The sequence below is a fragment of the Rhinoderma darwinii genome, chromosome 2 (assembly GCF_050947455.1).
Source record: "Rhinoderma darwinii isolate aRhiDar2 chromosome 2, aRhiDar2.hap1, whole genome shotgun sequence".
NCBI lineage: Eukaryota > Metazoa > Chordata > Amphibia > Anura > Rhinodermatidae > Rhinoderma > Rhinoderma darwinii.
This window is the reverse complement of record NC_134688.1, coordinates 427,368,483-427,392,836: the sequence shown is the minus strand read 5'-3', so window position 1 is coordinate 427,392,836 and position 24,354 is coordinate 427,368,483. Positions and strand designations below refer to the sequence as shown.

At 46.7% G+C, this 24,354-nt stretch overlaps 1 protein-coding gene across 1 annotated transcript in view; it reads right to left on the bottom strand.

Moving 5' to 3' along the window:
- ABR (ABR activator of RhoGEF and GTPase) overlaps positions 1-8,827 on the bottom strand; it is a 400,130-nt gene extending 391,303 nt beyond the window's left edge. The window contains exon 1 of the mRNA XM_075854349.1: positions 8,127-8,827. Coding sequence (XP_075710464.1) covers positions 8,127-8,640 — 514 coding nt within the window. The 5' untranslated portion in view covers positions 8,641-8,827. The remainder of the gene's footprint in view (positions 1-8,126) is intronic.
- Positions 8,828-24,354: the final 15,527 nt, after the last annotated feature.

Below are 24,354 nucleotides of genomic sequence, written 5' to 3'. Positions count from 1 at the left end.
TTTCCCTGTCGTTTTTCGTGGCGTTCTTTGCCTCTGTTTGGGGCTTTTTTCGCGGCTTTATTTGTGATGTTTTTCGCTGCATTTATCGTAGCCTTTTCTGCGTTTTTTTTTGCGTCTTTTTTGCGGCGTTGTTTGTGGCTTTTTTTGCTGCGTTTTCCGTGGCGTTTTTCGCCCGCGGCAATTGAGCGCCGCAGGCATAAAACAACGCGAAATACGCTTTCTCTGCCTTCCATTGAAGTCAATGGGAGGTCAGAGGCGTAAACGCCCGAAGATGGAGCATGTTGCTTATTTTTCCCGCAAGGCAGTTTTAATGCTCGATTTTAATGCTTGTTACAACAAATTGCAGCATAAATCACGCACCAAACACGCTTGTTTGGTGCATGGTTTTCACGCATGCATCTACTTGAGTGTAGGTGCATGATAACGCACCAATAGAGGACATGCAGTATGTTTCACGCAGCGGACTCTCGCTGCCTGAAAACGGCCCCATTGAAATAAATGGGTCGTGTGTGCTGTGCGTGGTTTCGACGTGGTGTGAATGGGGCCTTAGGCACGATTCACGATTCAGGAGAAAACAGCCCTGTCGTTTCAGCCGTAACGGCATGTGCAGGCGCTTGAACGCCGCGCCCATTACGGACGTAACTGTAGCTGGTTTTCCATGTAGTCCATGGAAAACGGCTCCATTTACGTCTGAAGAAGTGACATGACACTTCTTTGGCGCGGGCGTCTATTTACGCGCCGTCTTTTGACAGCGACGCGTAAATATACGCCTCGTGTGAACAGACAAACGTCTGCCCATTGCTTTCAATGGGCAGATGTTTGCCAACGATTTCAAGCCGTAATTTCGGACGTAATTCGGGGGTTAATACGCCCGAATTACGTCCGTAAATAGGCCGTGTGAACATACCCTTATACAGGAATAAAAAGAATGTCATCAAGCCTACATTGTGTTAGGCTTAGATACAGGCTCCATGTGTGACACTGTTTGTTAGACCCTGTATCTAAGCCTAACAATGTAGGCTTAGATACAGGACCCCAGAAGATCTTAACTAGTTCAGGACCAGACACCGTTTAGCCATTTTTAGCACGTTAGTTAAATGGCTATAACTTTTATTTGTTGGGCTAACGACGTTATTTTTGCGAAGTTTTTTCCGTAGACAATGCAGGTTTATTTTTTTATCGTTTTTATACACACCTTTTTTGCCATTTTAGAATTTTCATTCATAAAGTTTGAAAATAGTAAAAAAATAAGCTTTTTTACGTTTCAGCTATTTTTTTTGGGTAATAACATAGTTTTACCCTAAAATAGACCTTTTATTTGTGATCGTCATTGTCTACCGTAAATTTCTATATATTATATGTCTATATTAGGGTAATTGGGTCAGCGCTAGCGTTACAACAATGATTGACAGGGAAAACGGTATTTTTTGGGGTGGGTATTTTATGTGTATTTATTATTTCATTTTTTTTTGTACTTTACTATTTTTTTATTATTATTGTCTGTCCCTCAAAGGTCAAAAAAGACCTTTGGGGAACATTATATATTATTTTTTTTTTTTTTTACACCATCTTTTCCACTGTAAGTGGAGCTGCACAGCAGCCCCAGTTACAGGGGAAATCAGCCCTCTCGTAGTGACGATTGTCACTAATAGGGCTGCGCTGGGTCTGATTAGACCCAGCAGCAGTCTGCCACTAACGGCACCCGGTGATCATGTGACCAGTCACATGATCACCGGGAGGAATAGAGACAGCGCCGCTGCTGCTGTCTCTATTCCTATACATAGCGTTCATTGAACGCTGTGTAAGAAGACATCGGAGAAGACAGAAGCAGCGAAAGCTGCTTCTATCTTCTCCTCCGGGTCCCCGGCAGTCACTGACAGCCGGAGACCCGACATTCCCGCAGGTGCCGTCCCTCTTCACTTTTTTCACTGTGAACACGCATAGGCGCGCTCACAGTGAAAAAAAGCTGCATAGGCTGGGCGGGCACCCGCAGAAACGACACGTCTCCAGTGACGTGTCGTGTCCCATCCGAGTTCTCGCTGGGGCGAGACCATGTGATCGGGACACGACACGACAGTGGAGGAGGAAGAAAACGTGACGTCAGAAGACAGGTGATCGGAAGAAAAGAGCTGCCAGAACGGAGAACAGAAGCAAGATTGCACAGGTAAGTATATTAGGGAATATTTAATGTGTGCATTGTGTGTTTAACTTTTAAATAAAAATTTATCTCGGACAACCCCTTTAAGTAATGAGTTAACTTTGTTACTCGGGTCGTTACGATCGCGGCAATACCGTGTGTGTTTTTTTTCATTCCTAGTAAATAGGAAGTGGTACAGTTTTTCGGCCATAATGTCCACTGTGGTAAAAGGCACTTAAAAAAAAAAAAAAAAAAAAAAACACTCTCATTCTCACGCACCCATAGACTTCAGTGGGTGGCAAGGTCCATAAAAATGGACCAATATAGGGCATGCAGTGGGTTTTACGCAACGGACACTCGCTGCATAAAAATAACGCATGTCTAAATAACACTATTGACTTGAATTGGTCCGTGTGCAGTCCGTTATTTCAACGGACAGCACACGGACGCGGAACATGCTAGTCTGAATGCGCCCTTATGCTGCGGATTATCCGCAACTAAATACGTTGCAGAAAAAAAAAAAAAAGTATGGCGGGTGGACGAAGGGAGACGGCAACTCAAGAATACGCCAGACTCCAAGTACACAATGCTTGCAGCACGCTGCAACTAACAAACTGTTACTTTAGTTCCAGAAAACAACATTTTTCCACAGAAAAAAACACACGGCTCAAATCAGCGTTTCTGTGTGCGGACCTCAGAGGAGAGGATATACGTGATGAAAGATTATTTTTATAAACCGAGACCTCATCACAAAATGATTTATTTTATTTGTTGCTAATGAGTCACAAAGAGCCTGAACTTCTCTATGCGCAGCCCCGCGGACGGAATGCTGCTTCCCCATGGTAACTGGGAGTCCAAGTTCAGCTATTTCACCTACCAAACAATTCACCAAGTGAACACTAAGAAATGCCAGCTCCCCCTCCAGCTCCTAAATCAAAAAGAGTGAAGTGTTGTTCCTGCGGTGAAGGAGCAGAAACTTGTGCTTCTTGTATGTTTTCAGCTCTGCAGTGATCTACTAAACAGATACTAAGCATGAAAGCCATAAAAGAAGAAGCGTTCCTGCATTTATTTCCACAGCTGAGAATTTATTCTATCATAAACTTGTTTAATTGTAAACGGTTCAAATTAAAAACAATGGAAGTATTCAGATCAGAAGTATTCCTTTCAAGTGCAGTGCTTGACGGTGGCAATCCACATTTCTATTTAATTTATTCTATTTTCTTTACATAATCACGGGGGCATCAATCTTGCCTGAGCGGTTGCTGATCTTAGACGTGAAAAGTTGTGCTAGAAGTTTGGCAGAAAATCATTGATTGTTTAGACAGGTTAGATAGACAGACAGACGTTACCTTTTATTTTAATCCCATCTGTGATAATAATGAGATGACTGCTGAGAAGTGATCTCTACCGAACAGGAAGGGTCAGTCTTTTGTGAACGGTGGATCCTGCGTTATCTGTATATAGGAGCTACCGGTCATTGTAATCCTATCTATGAGAATAATGAGATGACTGCTGAAAAGTCATCCCTACAGAATAGGAAGGCTCAGTCTATTGAGGCTAAATGACAAAAGTCAAAAAGACATCTAGATTTTTGGATTAATTTTAATATCCATAAAGACCTGGTCAAATAGAAAAAAACACAACAAAAACATGTTATTTAAACAATAGTTCATTTTATGACAATACATTCCCTTGTGTAACAGCCACTTTTGTGAGAAGGTAACTACACTAGTCTCTCTTATGTAGACGTGGTAGTCACCCACCTGTCTGTACAAGGATTGCTGCCACACATTGTAGACAGGCTACATATCTATGATCTGATGGTTTCTGCAAGGTTATTCTTGGATTTCTACCACTTGTAAAGGGAGTGATTCTCCAAGCTTTAGCTCAATTTTACAGCACTTGTATGACAAGGGCAGTGGAAACATTTAGTAGTCCTGTGGAGAAGATGCATCAGTGGTATTTGTGTCCTGGATAAAGCAACAAGAAGCAAGAGGACAAATTACATGCACACCGTTCTAAGAGGCATCACTCCAAGTTGCTTGCGGTCCAGTGTGAAGTTTCCACAGTCAGTGATGGTTTGGGGAGCCATGTCATCTTCTGGTGTTGGTCCACTGTGTTATATCAAGTCCAGAGTTAGCGCAATCGTCTACCGGGAAATTTTAGGGCACTTCATGCTTCAGTCTGCTGACAAGCTTTATGGAGATGCGGATTTCATTTTCCAGCAGGACTTGGCACCTGCCCACACTTCCAAAAGTACCAATACCTGGTGTAATAACCACAGTATCACTGCGCTTGTTTGGCCAGCAAACTCACCTGACCTAAACCCCATAGAGAATCTATAGGGTATTGTCAAGAGGAAGATGAGACACCAGACCCAGCAATGCAGACGAGCTGAAGGCCGCTATCAAAGCAACCTGGGCTTCCATAACACCTCAGCAGTGCCACAGGCTGATCGCCCCCATGCCACGCCGCATTGATAACACCTCAGCAGTGCCACAGGCTGATCGCCTCCATGCCACGCCGCATTGATAACACCTCAGCAGTGCCACAGGCTGATCGCCCCCATGCCACGCCGCATTGATGCAGTAATTCATGCAAAAGGAGCCCCCACCAAGTATTGAGGGCATATACTGTACAAACTATTCAGTAGGACAACATTTCGGTATTAAAAACCATTTTTGAAATTGGGCTTATATAATATTCTTATTTTCTGAGACACTCAATTTTGGGTTTTCATTAAAGGGGTTTTCCCACGAGAGACATTTATGACATATCCACAGGATATGTCATAAATGTCAGATAGATGCGGGACCCGCACCTATCTACAGAACTGTGCCCCCTAAACCCTATTCAGCCGCTGTGTGTTGCAGCTGAATGGGGTTTAGGGGGCCCCGTTCTGGAGATAGGTGCGGGTCCCGCATTTATCTGACATTTATGACATATCCTGTGGATGTGTCATAAATGTCTCTCGTGGGAAAACCCCTTTAACGGTTAGCTATAATCATCAACATTAACAGAAATAAATGCTGGAATTAGATCACTCTGTGTGTAATGAATCTATAGAATACATGAGTTTCACTTCTTGAATTGAATTAGTTAAATTAATTAACGGTTTGACGATATTCTAATTCATTGAGAAGGACTAGTGTCATATATATATATATATATATATATATATACACACACACACACAATTCAATGCAAACAAAAAGTTGTCCTCAGAGCTCTCACGCTGCCTGCAGGGGTTGGGTGTACATATGTATGCCAGTAGGTTGATTTCTAAACATGCGCACCTCTGGCATATAGGGCACAGCAGTAATGCCGGGTGTCTATTTCACAGTCATGGGCGGGATATTAGTCAGGCAGACCTTGTCCTATCACTTTCTATTAAAGAGGCTCTGTCACCAGATTTTGCAACCCCTATCTGCTATTGCAGCAGATAGGCGCTGCAATGTAGATTACAGTAACGTTTTTATTTTTAAAAAACGAGCATTTTTGGCCAAGTTATGACCATTTTTGTATTTATGCAAATGAGGCTTGCAAAAGTCCAAGTGGGCGTGTTTAAAGTAAAAGTCCAAGTGGGCGTGTATTATGTGCGTACATCGGGGCGTTTTTACTACTTTTACTAGCTGGGCGTTCTGATGAGAAGTATCATCCACTTCTCTTCAGAACGCCCAGCTTCTGGCAGTGCAGACACACAGCGTGTTCGAGAGATCACGCTGTGACGTCACTCACTTCCTGCCCCAGGTCCTGCATCGTGTCGGACGAGCGAGGACACATCGGCACCAGAGGCTACAGTTGATTCTGCAGCAGCATCGGCGTTTGCAGGTAAGTCTGCAAATGCCGATGCTGCTGCAGAATCATCTGTAGCCTCTGGTGCCGATGTGTCCTCGCTCGTCCGACACGATGCAGGACCTGTGAGTGACAACACAGCGTGATCTCTCGAGAACACGGCTGTGTCTGCACTGCCAGAAGCTGGGCGTTCTGAAGAGAAGTGGATGATACTTCTCATCAGAACGCCCAGCTAGTAAAAGTAGTAAAAACGCCCCGATGTACGCACATAATACACGCCCAGTTGGACTTTTACTTTAAACACGCCCACTTGGACTTTTGCAAGCCTCATTTGCATAAATACAAAAATGGTCATAACTTGGCCAAAAATGCTCGTTTTTTAAAAATAAAAACGTTACTGTAATCTACATTGCAGCGCCGATCTGCTGCAATAGCAGATAGGGGTTGCAAAATCTGGTGACAGAGCCTCTTTAAGCTTTACATGCACCGTTTTAGATAAAACCTCTTATAATAAGCCATTCTAGTGAGAACTAATGTAAAATTTCTTGCACGCATATAATAACTCCTATCGCTCAGCATCGGTACTACCCAACAAGCGGCATCAGGAATGAACAGACATGTCAAGGTGCCCAGTGTAACGGCATGTCATCACTGTTTCGAAGGGTAGGGGGGGGGGGGGTCTCTTTCAATCAGCTTTATGACTCATGCACACGGCAGCCATCATCCAGTGCACCTCCCTAGACATATGCCACCACTTCTACCATGGTACAGCAGCACATCTCCTACAAATGAAGGTAGTGATAATAATGTCGGCGATGCTGCGTAACCTTTCAGCTAGAACCGCGGGCCAGGGCAATAATATTTTGTTGATTGATAGATGTGAAAAGTGGGAAAAAATAAAAGGGGGGGGGGGTGGCGCTCCTCTGAGGCAATGTCATCTTATGTATGGTTTAAACAGTTTGGAATTAGGGTATGTTCACACACACTAATTACGGACGTAATTCGGGCGTTTTTGCCCCGAATTATGTCCGAAAAATGCGCCTCGATAGCGTTGACAAACATCTGCCCATTGAAAGCAATGGGCTGACGTTTGTCTGTTCACACGAGGCGCATATTTACGCGCCGCTGTCAAATGACGGCGCGTAAATAGACGCCCGCGTCAAAGAAGTGACCTGTCACTTCTTTGGGCGTAATTGGAGCCGTTATTCATTGACTCCAATGAAAAGCAGCGCCAATTACGTCCGTAATGGACGCGGTGTTCAAGCGCCTGCACATGCCGTTACGGCTGAAATTACGGGGATGTTTCCTCCTGAAAACATCCCCGTAATTTTAGCCGTTACGGACGCTGTCGTGTGAACATACCCTTAGTCTTATACCAAAAGACTCAGCAGAAAGCCTTTTTCCTGGTAGTGGGCGCACCACCTGAGAAGCATGCAGTCGTGAGACTATGGTATCGGTATGTGCCGGCAGCCACCTTCTGCCATCCCTGGAAGAATAAATCTTTGTCGTGTTGATAAAATTGCAAGCAAGGGAAACGAAGAAAAAGTTCATGCAGTCTCCCGGTAACGGCGCCAGGCTAGTAAGTACAAATGCAATGTGCAAAATGGAATTCTCTTTATTTGTGGGGGCCACGCGTTTCTCTACCGAACCAGTCTCTTCGTCAGGTCGGTATAATCTGACCTAAATGATTATACCTGACCTCACGTAGGGATCGGCGCCGTTACCAAGAGACTGCACGAACTTTTTCTTCGTTTACCCTTACTTGCATTTTTTGATGATTGCAGCACAGTCTTTATTGAGAATGGGAAACAAATTGCACGTCAGGAAGAGGACAGACATACGACAGTTAATAACCTAGACAAGAGGTGGCGAACGAGTATCTGACTGTGCGTGGCGTCTTCTATTTCCGTAATGCTTAGACAGCCACATCAAGGGACATATAGGTCCAATAGCACTTTGGTGCAAGGTTGCCAGAATACCCACGGCTCATACCGTGCACCATACTTAATATAAATTACATTTTTGATCACTTAAGTGCTAAACATTTTTTTAACGAAAGGTCCAGACAACGACAGAGCCGCCCTGGCAACGTGCGCCAACCGTATTGTCATGTGACATCTAGAGTAATATTGGGCACAGACCTGTAATAAAACCTTCAACCAGTTCTACACGACCATCTCATTATGTCACCTACCTATAGAGTCGTCATCTTCCCGGTCAGAGCTCAGGTAGCCATTGCTGCTCCTCTCCGGGGAGCTGTGTCTGGGCGAGTCTTCGTGGGGCACCAGTAACAAGTCTCTCCGTGGCCCCTCCAGGCTGCTGAGCAGGTTCCCGAATACGAAGCTCTCGGTAGCGCCGTCGTCATCCTCGTAGTCCGCATCAGGGACAGGTGGCGCAGCGATCACCGGGGGCGGCAGTGGTGGTGGCGGAGGAATGAGGTCTCGGATGAACACCCGCTTCGGTGGAGGTGGCGGAGGAACCTTGAAGCGCTGCCGGGCCACAGGCTTCTGCTGCCGGGACAGAGCGCTCTCCAGGTAGATGACTTTAAACTTCTCCTCCGCCAGAACTTGTTGCAGCCGCTTGAGGTTCTCCTTGCAGCGCTCCAGCTCATGCCGCATGTCATCCACCGAGCTCAGCTGCATCACCGGGGCTACTTCACCGGGGAACTCCGCCCGCCAATGCTGCTCAAACTCCCTGGGGTCCCACATGTCTGCACCTGAGGACAGGAGGGGTCGCAGCAGCAGGAACTTGCGGGGGCACCCTCAGCTACAGCCGCGGCTCTCAGGTGGTTCTTACACACAGAACCAGTGGCAGCCCCTTATCCTTGTAAACCAGGGCTCATCCCCTGCATACAACATCCCGACCGCCGACAAACTTTCTTCCAAGGCTTCCGCCTACTGGGCGGAGCTGACTGTCCGTGACGTCATCGATGCCCCCGCGAGTCTGGGAAGAGGGGTGGGGCCAAATCAGACTTCACTGCTGGGCAGTCAGGTGGCGTCTTGCAGTGTGACCCTGAGTGCGGTGCGGAGTAATCGCTGGCTGGTGTGCTGCGGAGGGACATATCTTATGTTTTCAAATCAGTGTCATAAACATTTATTATCTATGTTCGATGTCTTTCTTATATACTGATGCCCAAAAGGTATTATAAGTTCTAATATAATCAGTGTCATAAACAGATTATATAAATATATATATATACATATACACACACAAAAAGTTGAGAGAGTGTGAGAGAGAAACATATGTACTGTATGTATATCGGCAACATCATATCTTTAGCACTAAAACCCTATAGCTATAGATAGGATTAGATACAGTGGCTGAGCAGACAGTATCACACATGATAGGATAAGATATAGGGCCCAGCTCGCTGACATTGCGGCTCTTGCGCTGGACCAGGAAAGGTAAGTATAAGAATTGTTTTGCTTTTTTATGTGTTACTATTTTTTTGTGTGTGTTTGTGTTGTTTTACAGTTTCGGTTGTTGGACTACTTCGATGACGGTATTTTTGTATTTATTTTTATTATCATTAAAGAGAACCTTTCACCTCCCCATACATGTGCAGCATGTAATGGGGAGGGCTGCACAAACTCTGCGCAACTTTAAAAAATAATTCTACCTCCCTCCGTTATTTAGATATCGGTGACGTTATATTTGGCGCCCGATATTTAAGTAACCCCCTGAACAGTCAAGGGGGTTTGTACTGGCAAGGGGGCGTGTTACTATGGCTGTGACACTGTCCAATCAGATATGGACAGTGTTACAGCAAGAGCGAGGAGAGTGTGCGCTCCCCAGCTCTTGCACTGTCCGTAGCAGTGACACGCCCCCTTGCCAGTTCGGCAGACAAAGTACAAGACTGATCTCTCACAAGAGCTGAAGAGAAGAGAGCGCGCATGCGCGCTCTCCTCTCCACAGCTCTTTACACTGTCTGTAGCAGTGACACGCCCTAAACTTTATTACTACTGCCTTAGTAATGGCAGCTAGCTGTTTAACAGCATCCATTACTAACGTGGGGCTTAGGCCCCATGCACACGACCGTATATTTCATCCGTAATTACAGACCCATTCATTTCTATTGGCCACAGACACCTTTCCGATTTTTAAGTATAGCTGTCCGTGCTGAAAAAATTATAGAACCTGTCCTATTCTTGTCTGTAATTACGGCACGGACTCTCCCATATAAGCCCATCTACGCTTCCGTAAATATGGATGGCTACAGATGTCAACCTCGTAAACCATCCGTATTTACGGAAGCATTGTTATGCAACGTGTTGGTGACATCATTTGCAGCCTCACTCTTTTTTTTTTTTTTACGGATCCGTATATATATGGATCAAATACGGATGCAATACGGACCGTATTTGCGGACAGTATTTACGGATAGATGAAAATATTGTCGTGTGCACGGGGCATAAGTGTTAGCCGAGAAAGAGGCAAGCACTAACCCCATTACTACCCCGATACCCACCGCCGCCAGGAGTACAGGGAATAGCCGGGTACGATCCAGTACTTGACCATCTATAGTGATGGTCGGGCACTGGGGCAGCCGCAGGCTGGTATTATTAGACCGAGAAAGGCCAGAAACTGTGGCCCTTCCAACCCTTGCAATGCTAGCCTGTTGCTGCTACGTTGTGTCTGGCTGGTTATGAAAAATCAATGGGACCCCACATTGTTTTTTCCAATTTCTTATTTATTTATTTATTTAAAAAAAAATAACCAGCCAGATACAACATAGCAGAAGCTTGATAGCATAACCAGGGTGGGAAGGGCTATGGTTTCTGGCCTTTTTCCACCTAATAATATTAGCCTGCGGCTGCCCCGGTGCCCGTCCATCACTACAGATGGTCAAGTACTGGATCGCTCCCTGCTCTTCTCGGTACCCCTGGTGGCGGTGGGTATCGGGATAATGGGGTTAGTGTTAGCCTATGCACCGGTTAACACTAAGCCCCGTCTTAGTGATGAAATCTGTCAATCACCCAGCGGCCATTACTACGGTAGTAGTAATAAAATTTAAAAAAAAAAAACAGAAACAGAGGAAAAATATGTTATTGAAATAAAAAAATAAACACACAACCCTAGTTAAACATTTTACTGAAAAGAAAAAATCCGCCGTCATCGAAGTAGTCCTCGAATCCGATGTAGTCCAACAACCGAACTTATAAAAGAAACACAAAAAAAAACATTAGTAACATATAAAAAAGCAAAACATTTATTATACTTACCTTTCCTCGTTCCGTGACTGTTAACAAAGCAGTGACAGCTCTAAGCTGTCACTGGTTGTTTACAAAACGTGGTCCCAGGTTATCCCGGATCATTGGTCTACTTTATAAAGTATGACAATCAACTGAGGGGCACCACATGTTGTAAACTTACCAATGACAGCTTAGAGTTCTCACTGCTTAGTTTACTGATGCTTGAAAGGGGTCAAAGGATTACCCAAGATGTGCAAGAATACTGGCGCATATCGGGCGCGGGCGCCACTAAAAAATCCTAGTGCGGGGATTCCTTCAGATACGAAGGAGTCCCTATGCTAGGAGTTAGTAGCGGTCATTCACCTATTTTCAAAAGTAGGTGAATGATTGCTAGTAACCAGGTAAGTCCCTATTCACATCTGCATTTGGCATTCCGATGTTCTGCTCCATCAGACGAGCAGAACAACTAAAATGCTGGAAGTGCAGGAGACAACTGGCGCCCAACGGAACCCATTGACTTTAATGGGTTCTGTCGGGGTGTCCATGGTTCTACCAGAAACAATTGTTTCTGGTATTTTCGGTGGAATCTGCGACGGAGCCTCTAACGCAGATGTGAATTAGCACAAGTTAGTTAAACTGCTATAACCTTTTTATTTGTTAGGCTAGCGATGTGATTTTTATGACGTTTTTTTTTTGTAGACAATGCAGATTTCTTTTTTTATCATTTTTATACGCATCCTTTTAGTTATTTTTGACTTTCAGGCTTATCGTTTGAACATAAATGTGAAAAAAAATATGCTTTTTTACATTTCAGCTAATTTTTTCTGGTAATAATATAATTTTACCCTAAAATAGACCTTTTATTTGTGATTTTCATTGTCTACTGTAAATTTTGATAAAATACATGTCTATTTTAGGGTTATTAGGTCAGAGCTAGCATTACGACAATGATTGGCCTGGTAAACTTTTTTGTTGGGGTGGGTATTTTATGTGTATTTATTATTTCGTTTCTTTGCACTTAATTTTAGTTTTATTTTTTTATTATTATGGTCGTTCCTCAAAGGTCAGAAAAGACCTTTGGCAGACTTTATCCCGGCGATCATGTGACCAGTCACATGATCACTGGGACACAGATACAATTAAATATGGCAGTTGCCGGGACAGTAATTTGCTGGGACTGTCTCTGTAAACTCGGGACAGTCCCGGCAAGTTCAGGAATGTTAGCAAGCATGCCACTAATATGTACGCTGTCACGGTCACAGGGTAGGTGGACCCACTAGGCCGCTCCGCCGTAGCAGAGAGGCAGCTGACCAGGTCACAGTCTATACAAAAGTCTATAGCAGTTCGTAACACTAAGGTACCTGAACTAGTCCAGACAGTGGCTGTGGCTTCAGCGCGGATGGAGGTCGGTGCAGCAGGTTGCGCCAGATGTGGCGGACAGTACAAGATGTGGCAGAAGACACTGGACGTGGCAGAAAACACGACGTAGCAAACGACAGCAGGTGCAGTAGGACACGACTCCAACACTAGTAGGCACAGGAAGAAGAATACAGCACGGGATACAGGAACAGGTAACAGGGCACGGGTAACAACTGGAACGGGAAACACTAAGGGCATGACCACACATGGCGGAATTCCACTTAAATTCCGCTGCGGACACTCCGCAGCGTTAATCCGCAGCGGAGCCGTTTGTCCATTGACTTACACTTTAATTTAGCAGTGTTCGTTTAGACAAGGCGTAAAATTCCGCTGCGGAGCATAGGCTGCGGAGCGGAATTTGGTGTCCGCAGCATGCTCTGTCTGTTGCGGACCAGTGGCGGACTGGTTGCGGACTCATGGCGGAATTTCTCCATTGACTTCAATGGAGATTCAAAGTTCCGCAATGAAGTCCGCAGCTGTCATGCACATGTCATGTGTGCTGCGGATACGTCTTGCTTTTTTGACTTGACATTTCTTCATTCTGGCTGGACCTATGTATTTCTAGGTCTACAGCCAGACTGAGGAAGTCAATGGGGCTCCCGTAATGACGGGAGCGTTGCTAGGAGACGTCAGTAAATAGTCACTGTCCAGGGTGCTGAAAGAGTTAAGCGATCGGCAGTAACTGTTTCTGCACCCGGGACAGTGACTACCGATCACAATATACATGTATCTGTAAAAAAAAATGAGGTTCGTACTTACCGAGAACTCCCTGCTTCGGTCTCCAGTCCGGCCTCCCAGGATGACGTTTCATCCCATGTGACGGCTGCAGCCAATCACAGGCCAAGCACAGGCTGCAGCGGTCACATGGACTGGCGCGTCATCCAGGGAGGTCGGGCTGGATGCCGAAAGAGGGACGCGTCACCAAGACAACGGCCGGTAAGTATGAAAGTCGTTTACTTTCACTAGGGAAAGTGCTGTCCCTTCTCTCTATCCTGCACTGATTATAGAGAGAAGGGAAGCACTTTTCCCGCAGTCCGCAGCAGCTAGTCCGCATCAATTTTCTGCACATTTTGTGCAGATCCGCAGCCGTAATCCGCAACCCGGATTAGGTGCGGCATTGATGCGGACAGTTGCGGAGGAATTCCGCCATGTGTGGTCATGCCCTAAGGGACCATTTGCAAGACAGACTTGGGATATACTAACAACGCTCAGGCAAGGATCAGAAGGGCTGGGGCCTTCTTATAGTCCAGGAAATCATGTGAGTTGATTATGAGGATTGGACCGGAGCGGAAGTGAGTGCTGGCGTCTCCTAGGAAGGAGATGGGGACCATCGGGAGTTGAGTAGACCTGACGGCCCGCGGCCATGGACGCCACACACGCTTGTTTTCTGGCCTGGGTTTGGGCAGGAGTCTCTGCGCTTCTGAGAGCCACCTTTCTGATCTGTTGCTGAGAAAGTCGGACCAGAATTTGCTGAGGAGTTTCAGCAGCTCGAGCAGCTAGGATTATCTATTACTACCTGCTACTGTCAGATAAAAACATCTATGCTATAAAAGCAAATCTCTGTATTCGCTTTTATAGTATTGGATTGTGATCCTGTGATAATTACTGATAAACAGAGAATAATGGTAAGGCCGGGACCTATACGAATAACTTCCCGGACACCCGATGTACCTTTGTCCCAAATTTGGGGTCAAATGGTTCAGGTGCTTGGATGCCTATATAGGACAGACAAACAGACATTCGCTTTTTCTTTTATAGTATTGGATCGTGATCCTGTGATAATGGCTGATGACAGAGAGCAATGGCAAGGTCGGGAACTCCTACAAAAACCTTCCCGGACACCCGATGTACATGTGTCCTATATTTGGGGTAAAATGGTTCAGGAGTTTGGATGCCTATAGAGGAAGGATAAACAGACATTCACTTTTATAGTATAAGGAAATTGTAATTAAACACTCACTACAAGTACGCCACATTTTTGTCACATCGTGCAGGTGCACGTAAACAAAAATACGCATGAATGCACGGGCACCTATCCTACACAGTCAATGCCCTTGTTACGTTTCTCACCAGAGAAGTAGATCCTCTAAGCCACAATTGGTTTGGCACTGGCTAGACTGGGGTGCATAGTTTAAGGAAACTCGCTGTTCTTCTCCCTTAATATCTGCTAGGGGGTATGAAATTTTCTGGTTGGATTCCCAGGTTGTGGTCACCAGAATAGTAATCGCCATTTAATTTTTATTTTTTAATTTTACCCTGGGGGCATCATTACTGAAGGTACGCACTTTCATCCTGTATGGTCTATATAGGCATCGCAGCAGGTTATGGCAGCTGCATATACTGGGAGTCAATGGTCAGAAATGTCAATAGACTTTTTCAAGAAGGGATGAAATACAGTCCAAAGACCAAGAAATGGGAGGGCAGATACATATAGATTCTTACCTGTGTGTATAGTGTTGCTGTCCTGGCTCATCTAGGCTTCCATCAGTACTATAGAACTGTCATCGGAGTTGTCCTAAAATGAACATTTATCACCTATCCATTGTGTAGGTGATAAATGTCTGATTGTTGGTACCACCTTTTACTAGAACGGCGTCCAAAACCCTACCTCGTTCCTCCTTACTGCACGATAGCAGTGAGGAGGAGCTTAAATGGAGCAGAGAACAAACATGCGCCCTGCCGCTCCATTCAAAGTCTATAGGACTGAGGGAGACAGCTGAGAAGTAGGGGATAGATACAAGGGTAAATGCAGGATTTTTGAAAGGCAATAAAAAGTCTGTACAGCATATCACTGAATACAAGACAGTGAGTATGAAGCACAGCACAATTGCTGAAGCTGGTCAAACTTCCAATTAGTCACTTGAATAGATTATGATAGATGCAGAGAACTTAGCTTACAGTAGGATTCTAATTATGACCAGGGTGTGCGATCTGTGCCATTACACAGGGCGCATCACTCCAGCAGGTGGAAGTGTGCGCTGCGCTGGCTCCTTTCCCCTGCTTGTTTCAGAAGCTATGGCTGCTACAGCGGTAGCGACGCCACTGTGAGAAGAAGCGCCCGGGTGGAAAGGCAGCTGCTGAGTCACTGGCCCGGGGGCTTCTCTCAATAGCGTCGCTACCGCTGTAGCAGCCATAGCGGCTGCTAGCATTGACACCAGGCGTGAGGCCTCCGTGCCGCCCGTCGGGACGGGGGACGTGCCCTCCCCTAGCAGCCACTGTGGCGACGCCACATTCAATTGTATCTGCATCCTTAGGACACAAATACTATTGAACACTTTAGCAGAGCAGGGAGGTATCTCCCTGCTCTGCTATCTACTAGCGCCACTGTAGCTCCCTGAAGGAGCGAAATCAACCGATGGCCAGGGATTCCACTCCTGAACGGAGCGCTTTCCGTTGTGACATCAGGGGCAACTCCTGAAGCGGAACTCCCGTCCACATCGTTGCCAACACTAAATGGACAAAGACGTCAGGTGCTTCTCCTGGAGTGGAATCCCCGGTCACAGCGATGGCAATGCTGTGGACGGGGATCCCGCTTCAGGAGTTGCCCTGATGTCACTGTCCATATATGGACAGAGACATCAAGCGCTCCGTCCAGGAGCGGAATCCACGGCCACAAGGGGATTCCGCTCTGTCAGGGAGCTACAGTGGCGCTACCTACAGGAAGGGGGGATGCTATCTACAATGGGGCTGTGTGGAACTACCTACAAGGGGGTGTCTGGAACTACCTACAGGGGGTGTCTGGAACTACCTACAAGGGGGCTGTGTGGCTCTACCTACAAGGGGGCTGTGTGGCACTACTGACAAGGGGGCTGTGTGGCACTACCAACAAGGGGGCTGTGTGGCACTACCTACAAGGGGGCTGAGTAGCACTACTTACAGGGGGCACTACTTACAGGGGGTGTCTGGAACTACCTACAGGGGGCTGTGTGGCACTACCTACAAGGGGTCTGTGTGGCACTACCTACAAGGGGTCTGTGTGGCACTACCGACGTGGGGGCTGTGTGGCACTACCGACGTGGGGGCTGTGTGGCACTACCTACAAGGGGGCTGTGTGGCACTACCTACAGGGGTCTGTGTGGCACTACCTACAGGAGGGGTGCCTGGCACTACCTAAATAGGGGCTGTGTGGCACTACCTACAAGGGGCTGTATGGTACTATCTACAGGGGGAATCTGTGAGTGGGAGGCTGATGGCCATTTTACTGTGAGTGGCGGGCTGATGGTCATTTTAGTGAGAGTGGCGGACTAATGGTCATTCTACTATGAGTGGCGGGCTGATGGTAATTTTACTGTGAGTAGGGGGCTGATGGTAATTTTACAGTGAGTGGGGGGCTGATGGTGATTTTACTGTGAGTGGCGGGCTGATGGTAATTTTACTGTGAGTGGGGGGCTGATGGTCTTCAAGTGGTTTCCTGCTTTGACCTCCAATCGAAATTAATAGGTGGCAGAAAATACCTGTGGCGCTCACTTGGTGTTTTCTTGCCTGCGTCTTCTGCATTAGCTTCAATTCCTGAATTCCTCAAGGAATTTTGAGGCAGATGTTTTTTTGCCTTACAAAAAACGCTGTGTGAACATACCCTAAGGGTATTTTCACACGACCTATTTTCAGCCGTATATTTTCAGCCACTAAACACCTACAAGCATCTGCCCATTGATTTAAATTGGCAAAACGGCATTCCGTTCCCACTGGGCATTTTTTACGTGGCCGTTTATAAAGGAAAACGCTCCATAAAAAAGAAGTGCATGTCACTTCTTGAGCCGTTTTTGGAACCGTTTTTCATTGATAGAAAATAGAAAATAGAAAAACAGCTCCAAAAACCTCCGCAAAAAACGCAAGTTGCTTAAAAAACGTCTGAAAATCAGGGGTTGTTTTTGCTTGAAAGCAGCTCCGTATTTTACGACCGTTTTTGGTTTGCCGTGTGAACATAGCCTAAGAGTGTAGTGCTTGTTTTTAGCTGTTTTCTGTCTTTCCAGGTGTGCCTTGAGTCCGAAAAGGTTGGGAAACCCTGTACTAAGCTACAGGATCACGCCGGCCTACGCAAGGATCCCGTTGTGGAGCAGTTTAGTTTGTCGTGGGACTGGGGCCTAGGTGAGTACACTTTTTTTTTGTTTGGGGGCACTGTCTACAAGGGGGAGGTGGGGACTGTATGGCACTGTCTACATGAGGGAGGTGGGGGGCTGTATGGCACGATCCACAAGGAGGAGGTGGGGGATCATGGCACTGTCTACAGGGAGGTTGTATGGCACAATCTACAGGGAGGACTATCTACAAGGGGGGGGGGGCTGCGTGTTGCAGCCAGTGGAGGGGGACATTATACTGTGTGGAGGCCACTAAGCGGACATTATACTGTGTAGGGGCACTACAGGAGGCATAATACTGTGTGGGAACAATTAGAGGACAAAATACTGTGTCCTTGAAGGGGTTAAAATATGTTAGAAGATTAAATATTATTATTTTACTGTATGGGGGCACTAAAGGAGCATTACACTGTGTGGGGGAACTATATAGGGCATTATACTGTGGGGCATTATACTTTTTTATAGGGCTTTTTTTATGATGACATGGGGCACCTAAAGATAATTTCGCACGGGGCGCCATCTATTCTAAGGCCGGCCCTGATTATGTTACAGAAATGGGAGAACTTCATATTATCAGCAAACTGTCTTCTTGTACTTACAAAACATCTAGCATAAAAAAAGTGTATCATATAAAACAACAGCAGGACCCACACCTACCGTATCTCCTTAACAGGGGTGTCGGCAGGGCATCAAGGGGTGTCGGCAGGGCATCAGTGGAAAGGTGGCCGGCAACTACAGAAACAGCTGAGCTCGCTGTGAACACGAACACTATTATGGGAGCTACGGAAACAGTACAGCACAGCGAGCTCTGTTGTTTCCATAATTCCTGCCTACCTCTCCACCGATTCTGTGCCTGGGTGAGGTGGCCAGTGAGGATCCGAGAGCGAGAGATAGGAGCGGGTCCCAGAGGTATTACCCGCATCTATCAAACATTTAGGCTGGGTTCACACGACCTATTTTCAAGCGTAAACAAGGCGTATTATGCCTCGATTTACGCCTGAAAATACGGCTCCAATACGTCGGCAAACATCTGCCCATTCATTTGAATGGTTTGCCGACGTACTGTGCCGACGACCTGTAATTTACGCGTTGTCGTTTGACAGCTGTCAAAAGACGACGCGTAAAATTACAGCCTCGTCAAAAGAAGTGCAGGACACTTCTTGGGACGTTTTTGGAGTCGTTTTCTCATAGACTCTATTGAAAACAGCTCTAAAAACGGCCGAAAAAACGGAGCGAAAACGGCGCGAAAAACGCCGCGAAAAACGCAGCGAAAAACGTGAGTTGCTCAAAAAACGTCTGAAAATCAGGTGCTGTTTTCCCTTGAAAACAGCTCCATATTTTCAGACGTTTTTGGCTCAGCGTGTGAACATACCCTTAGGGCACAGCCTGTGGATAGGCCATAAATGTTTAAGATGGGAATAACCCTTTAATGGCAGTGGTCTAGAACAGGAAAAGGTACCTATAATTTAATTTTAACTACTCTATATAGGTCTTTATATAGGTCAGAGGCTTGTTTTTATTAAACAGAGTATTAAATCCCCAGCTTCCCTTCATACATTATACATTTATGGCTGCCTGCAGCCACCTTTAGGGGGTGTTCACTGCATAGAAATTTAGCATACAGTCCCACGTAGCAGCGTCCGCATCACATTTGGTGGCGAAGGGCCGCCATTGGTTTACCACAAGTGAGCGTGGTTTAGGATGCATGCAGATGCGTGCAAACGCTGCTACAGGGGGGTCATACCCTCATGCAGCTCCAATTGATCTCCATAATGAATGCAGTCGGCTCGCCCTAGTAATGGCAGAGTTTTTTTTATCATTTAACTCTACTCCTTATGAACACTTAAGGGGGGGTTCAGGTACGAGGAACCCCCCCCCCAAGTGCACCCCTAAAATAGAAGAGAGTAAGACTGCAAGATAAGACTACACAAGATTTGTTTGTACTTTTTTACCATGGAGACACATACAGTAGCGTAACTACCGCTATAGCAGCCGTAGCGGCTGCTACGGGGCCTGCGGCATGAGGGGGCTCGTGTCGCCTGCCGGCACGGGCCCCCACCATGGCCGGAGGCTCCGCTAGCAGCCGCTATGGCTGCTACAGCGCGACGCCACTGAACACGACTACGGCAGAGCAGGGAGTTATCTCCCCGCTCTGCCATTAAACAAAAGACATGTATCCCCTATCCACAGGACAGGGGATACATGTGTGATCACTGGCACTGATAGGGAGAACGGGGGACTGAAAGTCCCCTGAAGTTCTCCATCACAAACCTCGGACTTCCGGGGTCTGTGTCGGCAGCTCCGTAGAAATGAATGAAGCGCCGGTCGCGCTTGTGCGCATGCGTGACCAGCGCTCCTTTCATTTTTATTGAGTTGCGCAGACGCCGGAAGTCAGAGGTTAGTCATGGAGAACTTGGGGGACTTTCGGTCCCCCGTTCTCCCTATCGCTGCGAGTGATCACACATGTATCCCCTATCCTGTGGATAGGGGATACATGTCTTTTGTCTTTTCACACTGTAGGTCACATTTTTTTGGGGGGTTGGGGACGCTGTATGGCGTTCCCTACAGGGGGGGCTGTATAGCGTTCCCTACAGGGGGGGCTGTATGGCGTTCCCTACAGGGGGGGCTGTATAGCGTTCCCTATAGGTGGGGGGGCTGTATGGTGTTCCCTACAGGGGGGCTGTATAGCGTTCCCTACAGGGGGGGACTGTTTGGCGTTCCCTACAGGGGGGGCTGTATGGCGTTCCCTACAGGGGGGGCTGTATGGCATTCCCTACAGACCCCCCCCTGTAGGGAACGCCATACAGACCCCCTGTAGATAACGCCATACAGAGCCCCTGTAGATAACGCCATACAGAGCCCCTGTAGATAACGCCATACAGCCCCCCCACCTATAGGGAACGCTATACAGTCCCCCTGTAGATAACGCGATACAGTCCCCCCTGTAGATAACGCGATACAGCCCCCTCGTAGAGAACGCCATACAGTCCCCCTGTGGATAGCGCCATACAGCCCCCCTGTAGATAACGCCATACAGCCCCCTCTGTAGATAACGCCATACAGCCCCCCTGTGGATAGCGCCATACAGCCCCCCCTGTAGATAACGCCATACAGCCCCCCTGTAGATGGCGCCATACAGCCCCCCCTGTAGATAACGCCATACAGCCCCCTTTGTAGATATCTACAGAGGGGGCTGTATGGTGTTATCTACAGGGGGGACTGTATGGCGCCATCTACAGGGGGGCTGTATGGCGTTATCTACAGGGGGACTGTATGGCGCTATCTACAGAGGGGGCTGTATGACGTTATCTACAGAGGGGGCTGTATGGCGTTATCTACAGGGGGGGCTGTAAAAAAGGCACTATCTACAAGGGGGGGGGGGTTCTGTGACACCCAGGGGAGGGGGGGCCCCAGTCAAAAGTTTGCTATGGGGCCCAGTCTTTCCTAGTTACGCCCCTGGACACATAGCTCTACAAAGTAACTGTAAACACAAAACGGGAGGACATTTTTTTTTACTAAGGGTATTTGCAAAGTTGTTGTAATTTCCAAAATGACAGCACTCACATTCAGAAAAAAATTTTAGGTAATCTTTTCTGAGCCAATACAATTTCATTGCAACGTTTCAGCTTATTCAAATGTTAGAGCCTTTCTCAAGCCCTAACATTTGGATGAGCTAAAATGTCACAGAGTAATTTCATAAAGGAATTTTATCCTGGAAAAATTTATGTTGTTTTGGAAACTTTAATGGAATTGTACTTTCTTGTTTGGATTTGCTCGAATTGACACGTGATCACCAGTCCATTTCCATGGCGTTGATGCGGCTCTGACCTTGTTTATTTGCAAAGTAGTAACAATTGTCAAGATCGTTGTATTTGAGGAATAAAAAAGAAAATTGGCTGCAAAGGTGTACATACCCTATACAGGTGCAATGATGTCCATGGAAGGACATAGCTCTGCCCTGTGACTCTGTAGGGCTAGCCTCACATTAGCCCTCCACACACTTCTAACTGGTCAGGACGGGAAGTAGAGCAACAAAGGAGAACTATAGCCAGTACCACCCATATTTGCTATTAACCACATTGGGTGTGGTACGAGGCAATCCTTTTGTGGGTGGATGAAAAACAGCAAAATTTATCTTAAAACATCCATGACAAAACTATCTATTTATGGTTGCCTTTACTAAAACACACACACATATATATACATATACCCCATAAATGCAAGTGATATCAATTACCGTATAGAATATTTATTGAAAAAAGTTAAAGTATTTACTAAAGAACAATTATACTAGTAATACAGTAATTGGGGTAACTGAGCAATGCGCAGCAGGGAATCCATTTCCCCACCACTTCCTTGTAGGCATTGTCAGCAGGATATACACACTGTTCATATATTCTCTATGACCTAGGTCACTTGTTAAGGGACAAATCAGATTTCATAAATTGCTGATTATGCAGTTTTGTAACATAGTCTAGTCTAATGCTGCATCTCCCATATGTCTCCCACTTCGTTCGGTAGTTTGGCAAGATGTATGTGTGTATATATATATATATATATAATATAATTTCACCAGGATTTCACTAAGATGAACCAAGAAGTGAGCGGGGTAGAACAGAAAATTAAAATGAGTTACTTTGGAGGTTTTCCATCTTATGTTACAGAACTGTGTGCATTATTTCCATATTGTGACATCACTGTGTGCAATAACCTTTTTCTGACTTCCTAGTATTTGTTACCCATGTATTGTGATATCAGTGTGTGCATCATCCTTACACTGTGATACCACTGTGATGATTATCCCTGTACTGTGACATCACTGTACATGTTTTCTGTATTGTGACATCACTGTGTGTACTGTGACCTCGCTCTTTATTTTCCTTGTGGCATGATATCATTGAGTGCATTATCCATGTTCTATGACATAATTGTAAGAATTATTCCTGTGCAGTGAATCAGTGGATTACTGTGTGCTTTTTAAGGGGCATAAGCATATGAGGTGCAGAGGTTGAATTCGCAATAGCTACTTTTGCAACATTACATACAACGATATGTATACTTTAATCCATTCCCGCCGCCCGGGCGATGCAGGTCCTGAATCCATAGTACGTCTTTTGGTGTCACTATAGGAGAGGATAGCGAGCATTGTGCCGGCCTTAGAGGTGTGCGACATGTGCCATTGCAGAAGGCGCATCTCTCCAGCAGGTGGAAGGGAGCAATGAAGATAACACTAGATCATGCCGGCCTATGCAAGGATCCCGTTTGTAACGTCTATGGCCACGGTCCGTCGTTCGGTAGTTAACCTCGACGGCCGTGGCCATGGACAGCTTACCTCGTTGCAGCGTCGTCCCCCTGTCAGGCGCCGGCACTCATTTCCAGATTCAGAGTGTCTCCGGCGGGCGCGCGTGCACGGCCTTAAAGGGCCAGTGCGCACATTTTTGCAGTAACTGCAATCTAGCCATGGGTGCCCTGGGCTATAAAAAGCCAGAGCGTTGTTCGTTAACCATTGTTTGTCGTGCTTATGGTCTCCCAGTGTCTTCCAGTTTCCCAGTGTACCTTGCTCCTGTATCCCGTATCCTGTTTCCGTGCTACCTCGTGCTATTGCCGTGCTGTGCTATTGCCGTGCTGTGCTGTTGCCGTGCTGTGCTACAGTCTACACTTGATCTGCTACGACTCACCTGACGACTTTCCGCCGCCTGGTCCTGGACGTGCCTGCCTCGCTACTGCCTACAATTGCCTCAGGTACCCTCGCTGAACTAATTAAACTCTGTACTTACCTGTTTGGCCAGCTGCCATCCCACTACGCGGTACGGCCCAGTGGGTCCTCACCCCGCATCGTGACACCGTCGTTGGCGTTGTGGAGCAGCTCCGTTCGTCGTGGGAACATGGCCTAGGTGCCCCCACACAAAAATGTATTTTTGTTTGGGGGGCACTGTCTACAAGGGGGAGGTGGGGGGGCTGTATGGCACTGTCTATAAGGGGCAGGTTGGGGGCTGTAAGGCGCTGTCTACAAGTTGGGGTGGGGGGCTGTATGGCACTGTCTACAAGGGGAGGTGGGGGCTGTATGGCGCTGTCTACAAGGAGAGGTGGGGGGCTGTATGGCACTGTCTACAAGGGGGAGGAGAGGGCACTGTGTACAAGAAGGAGGTGGGGGTTGTATGGCCCTGTCTGCAAGGGGGAGGTGGGGGGCTGTATGGCACTGTCTACAAGGGGGAGGTTGGGGATCATGACACTGTCTACAAGGGGGAGGTGGGGGGCTGTATGGCACTGTCTACAAGGGGGAGGTGGGGGGCTGTATGGCACTGTCTACAAGGAGGAGGTGGGGATTATGACACTGTCTACAAGGAGGCTGTATGGCACAATCTACAGGGGGCACTATCTACAAGGGGGGGCTGTGTGGGGCAGCTAGGGAAGGGGGCATTATACTGTGTGGGGGCCACTAAGTGGACATTATACTGTGTAGGGGCACTACAGGGGGCAATATACTGTGTGTGGCACTTAGGGGGCATAATAATGTGTGGGCACAATTCAAGGACAAAATACTGTGTCCTTGAAGGGGTTATAATATATTATATTATTAAATATTATTATTATACTGTATAGGGGGCACTAAAGGGGCATTAAACTGTCTGGGGCACTATATAGGGCATTATACTGTGCGGTGCATTATACTTTTTTTATGGGACCGTGCATTTGCGGCCGCATACTATCCGCAATTGCGGATAGTATAGAA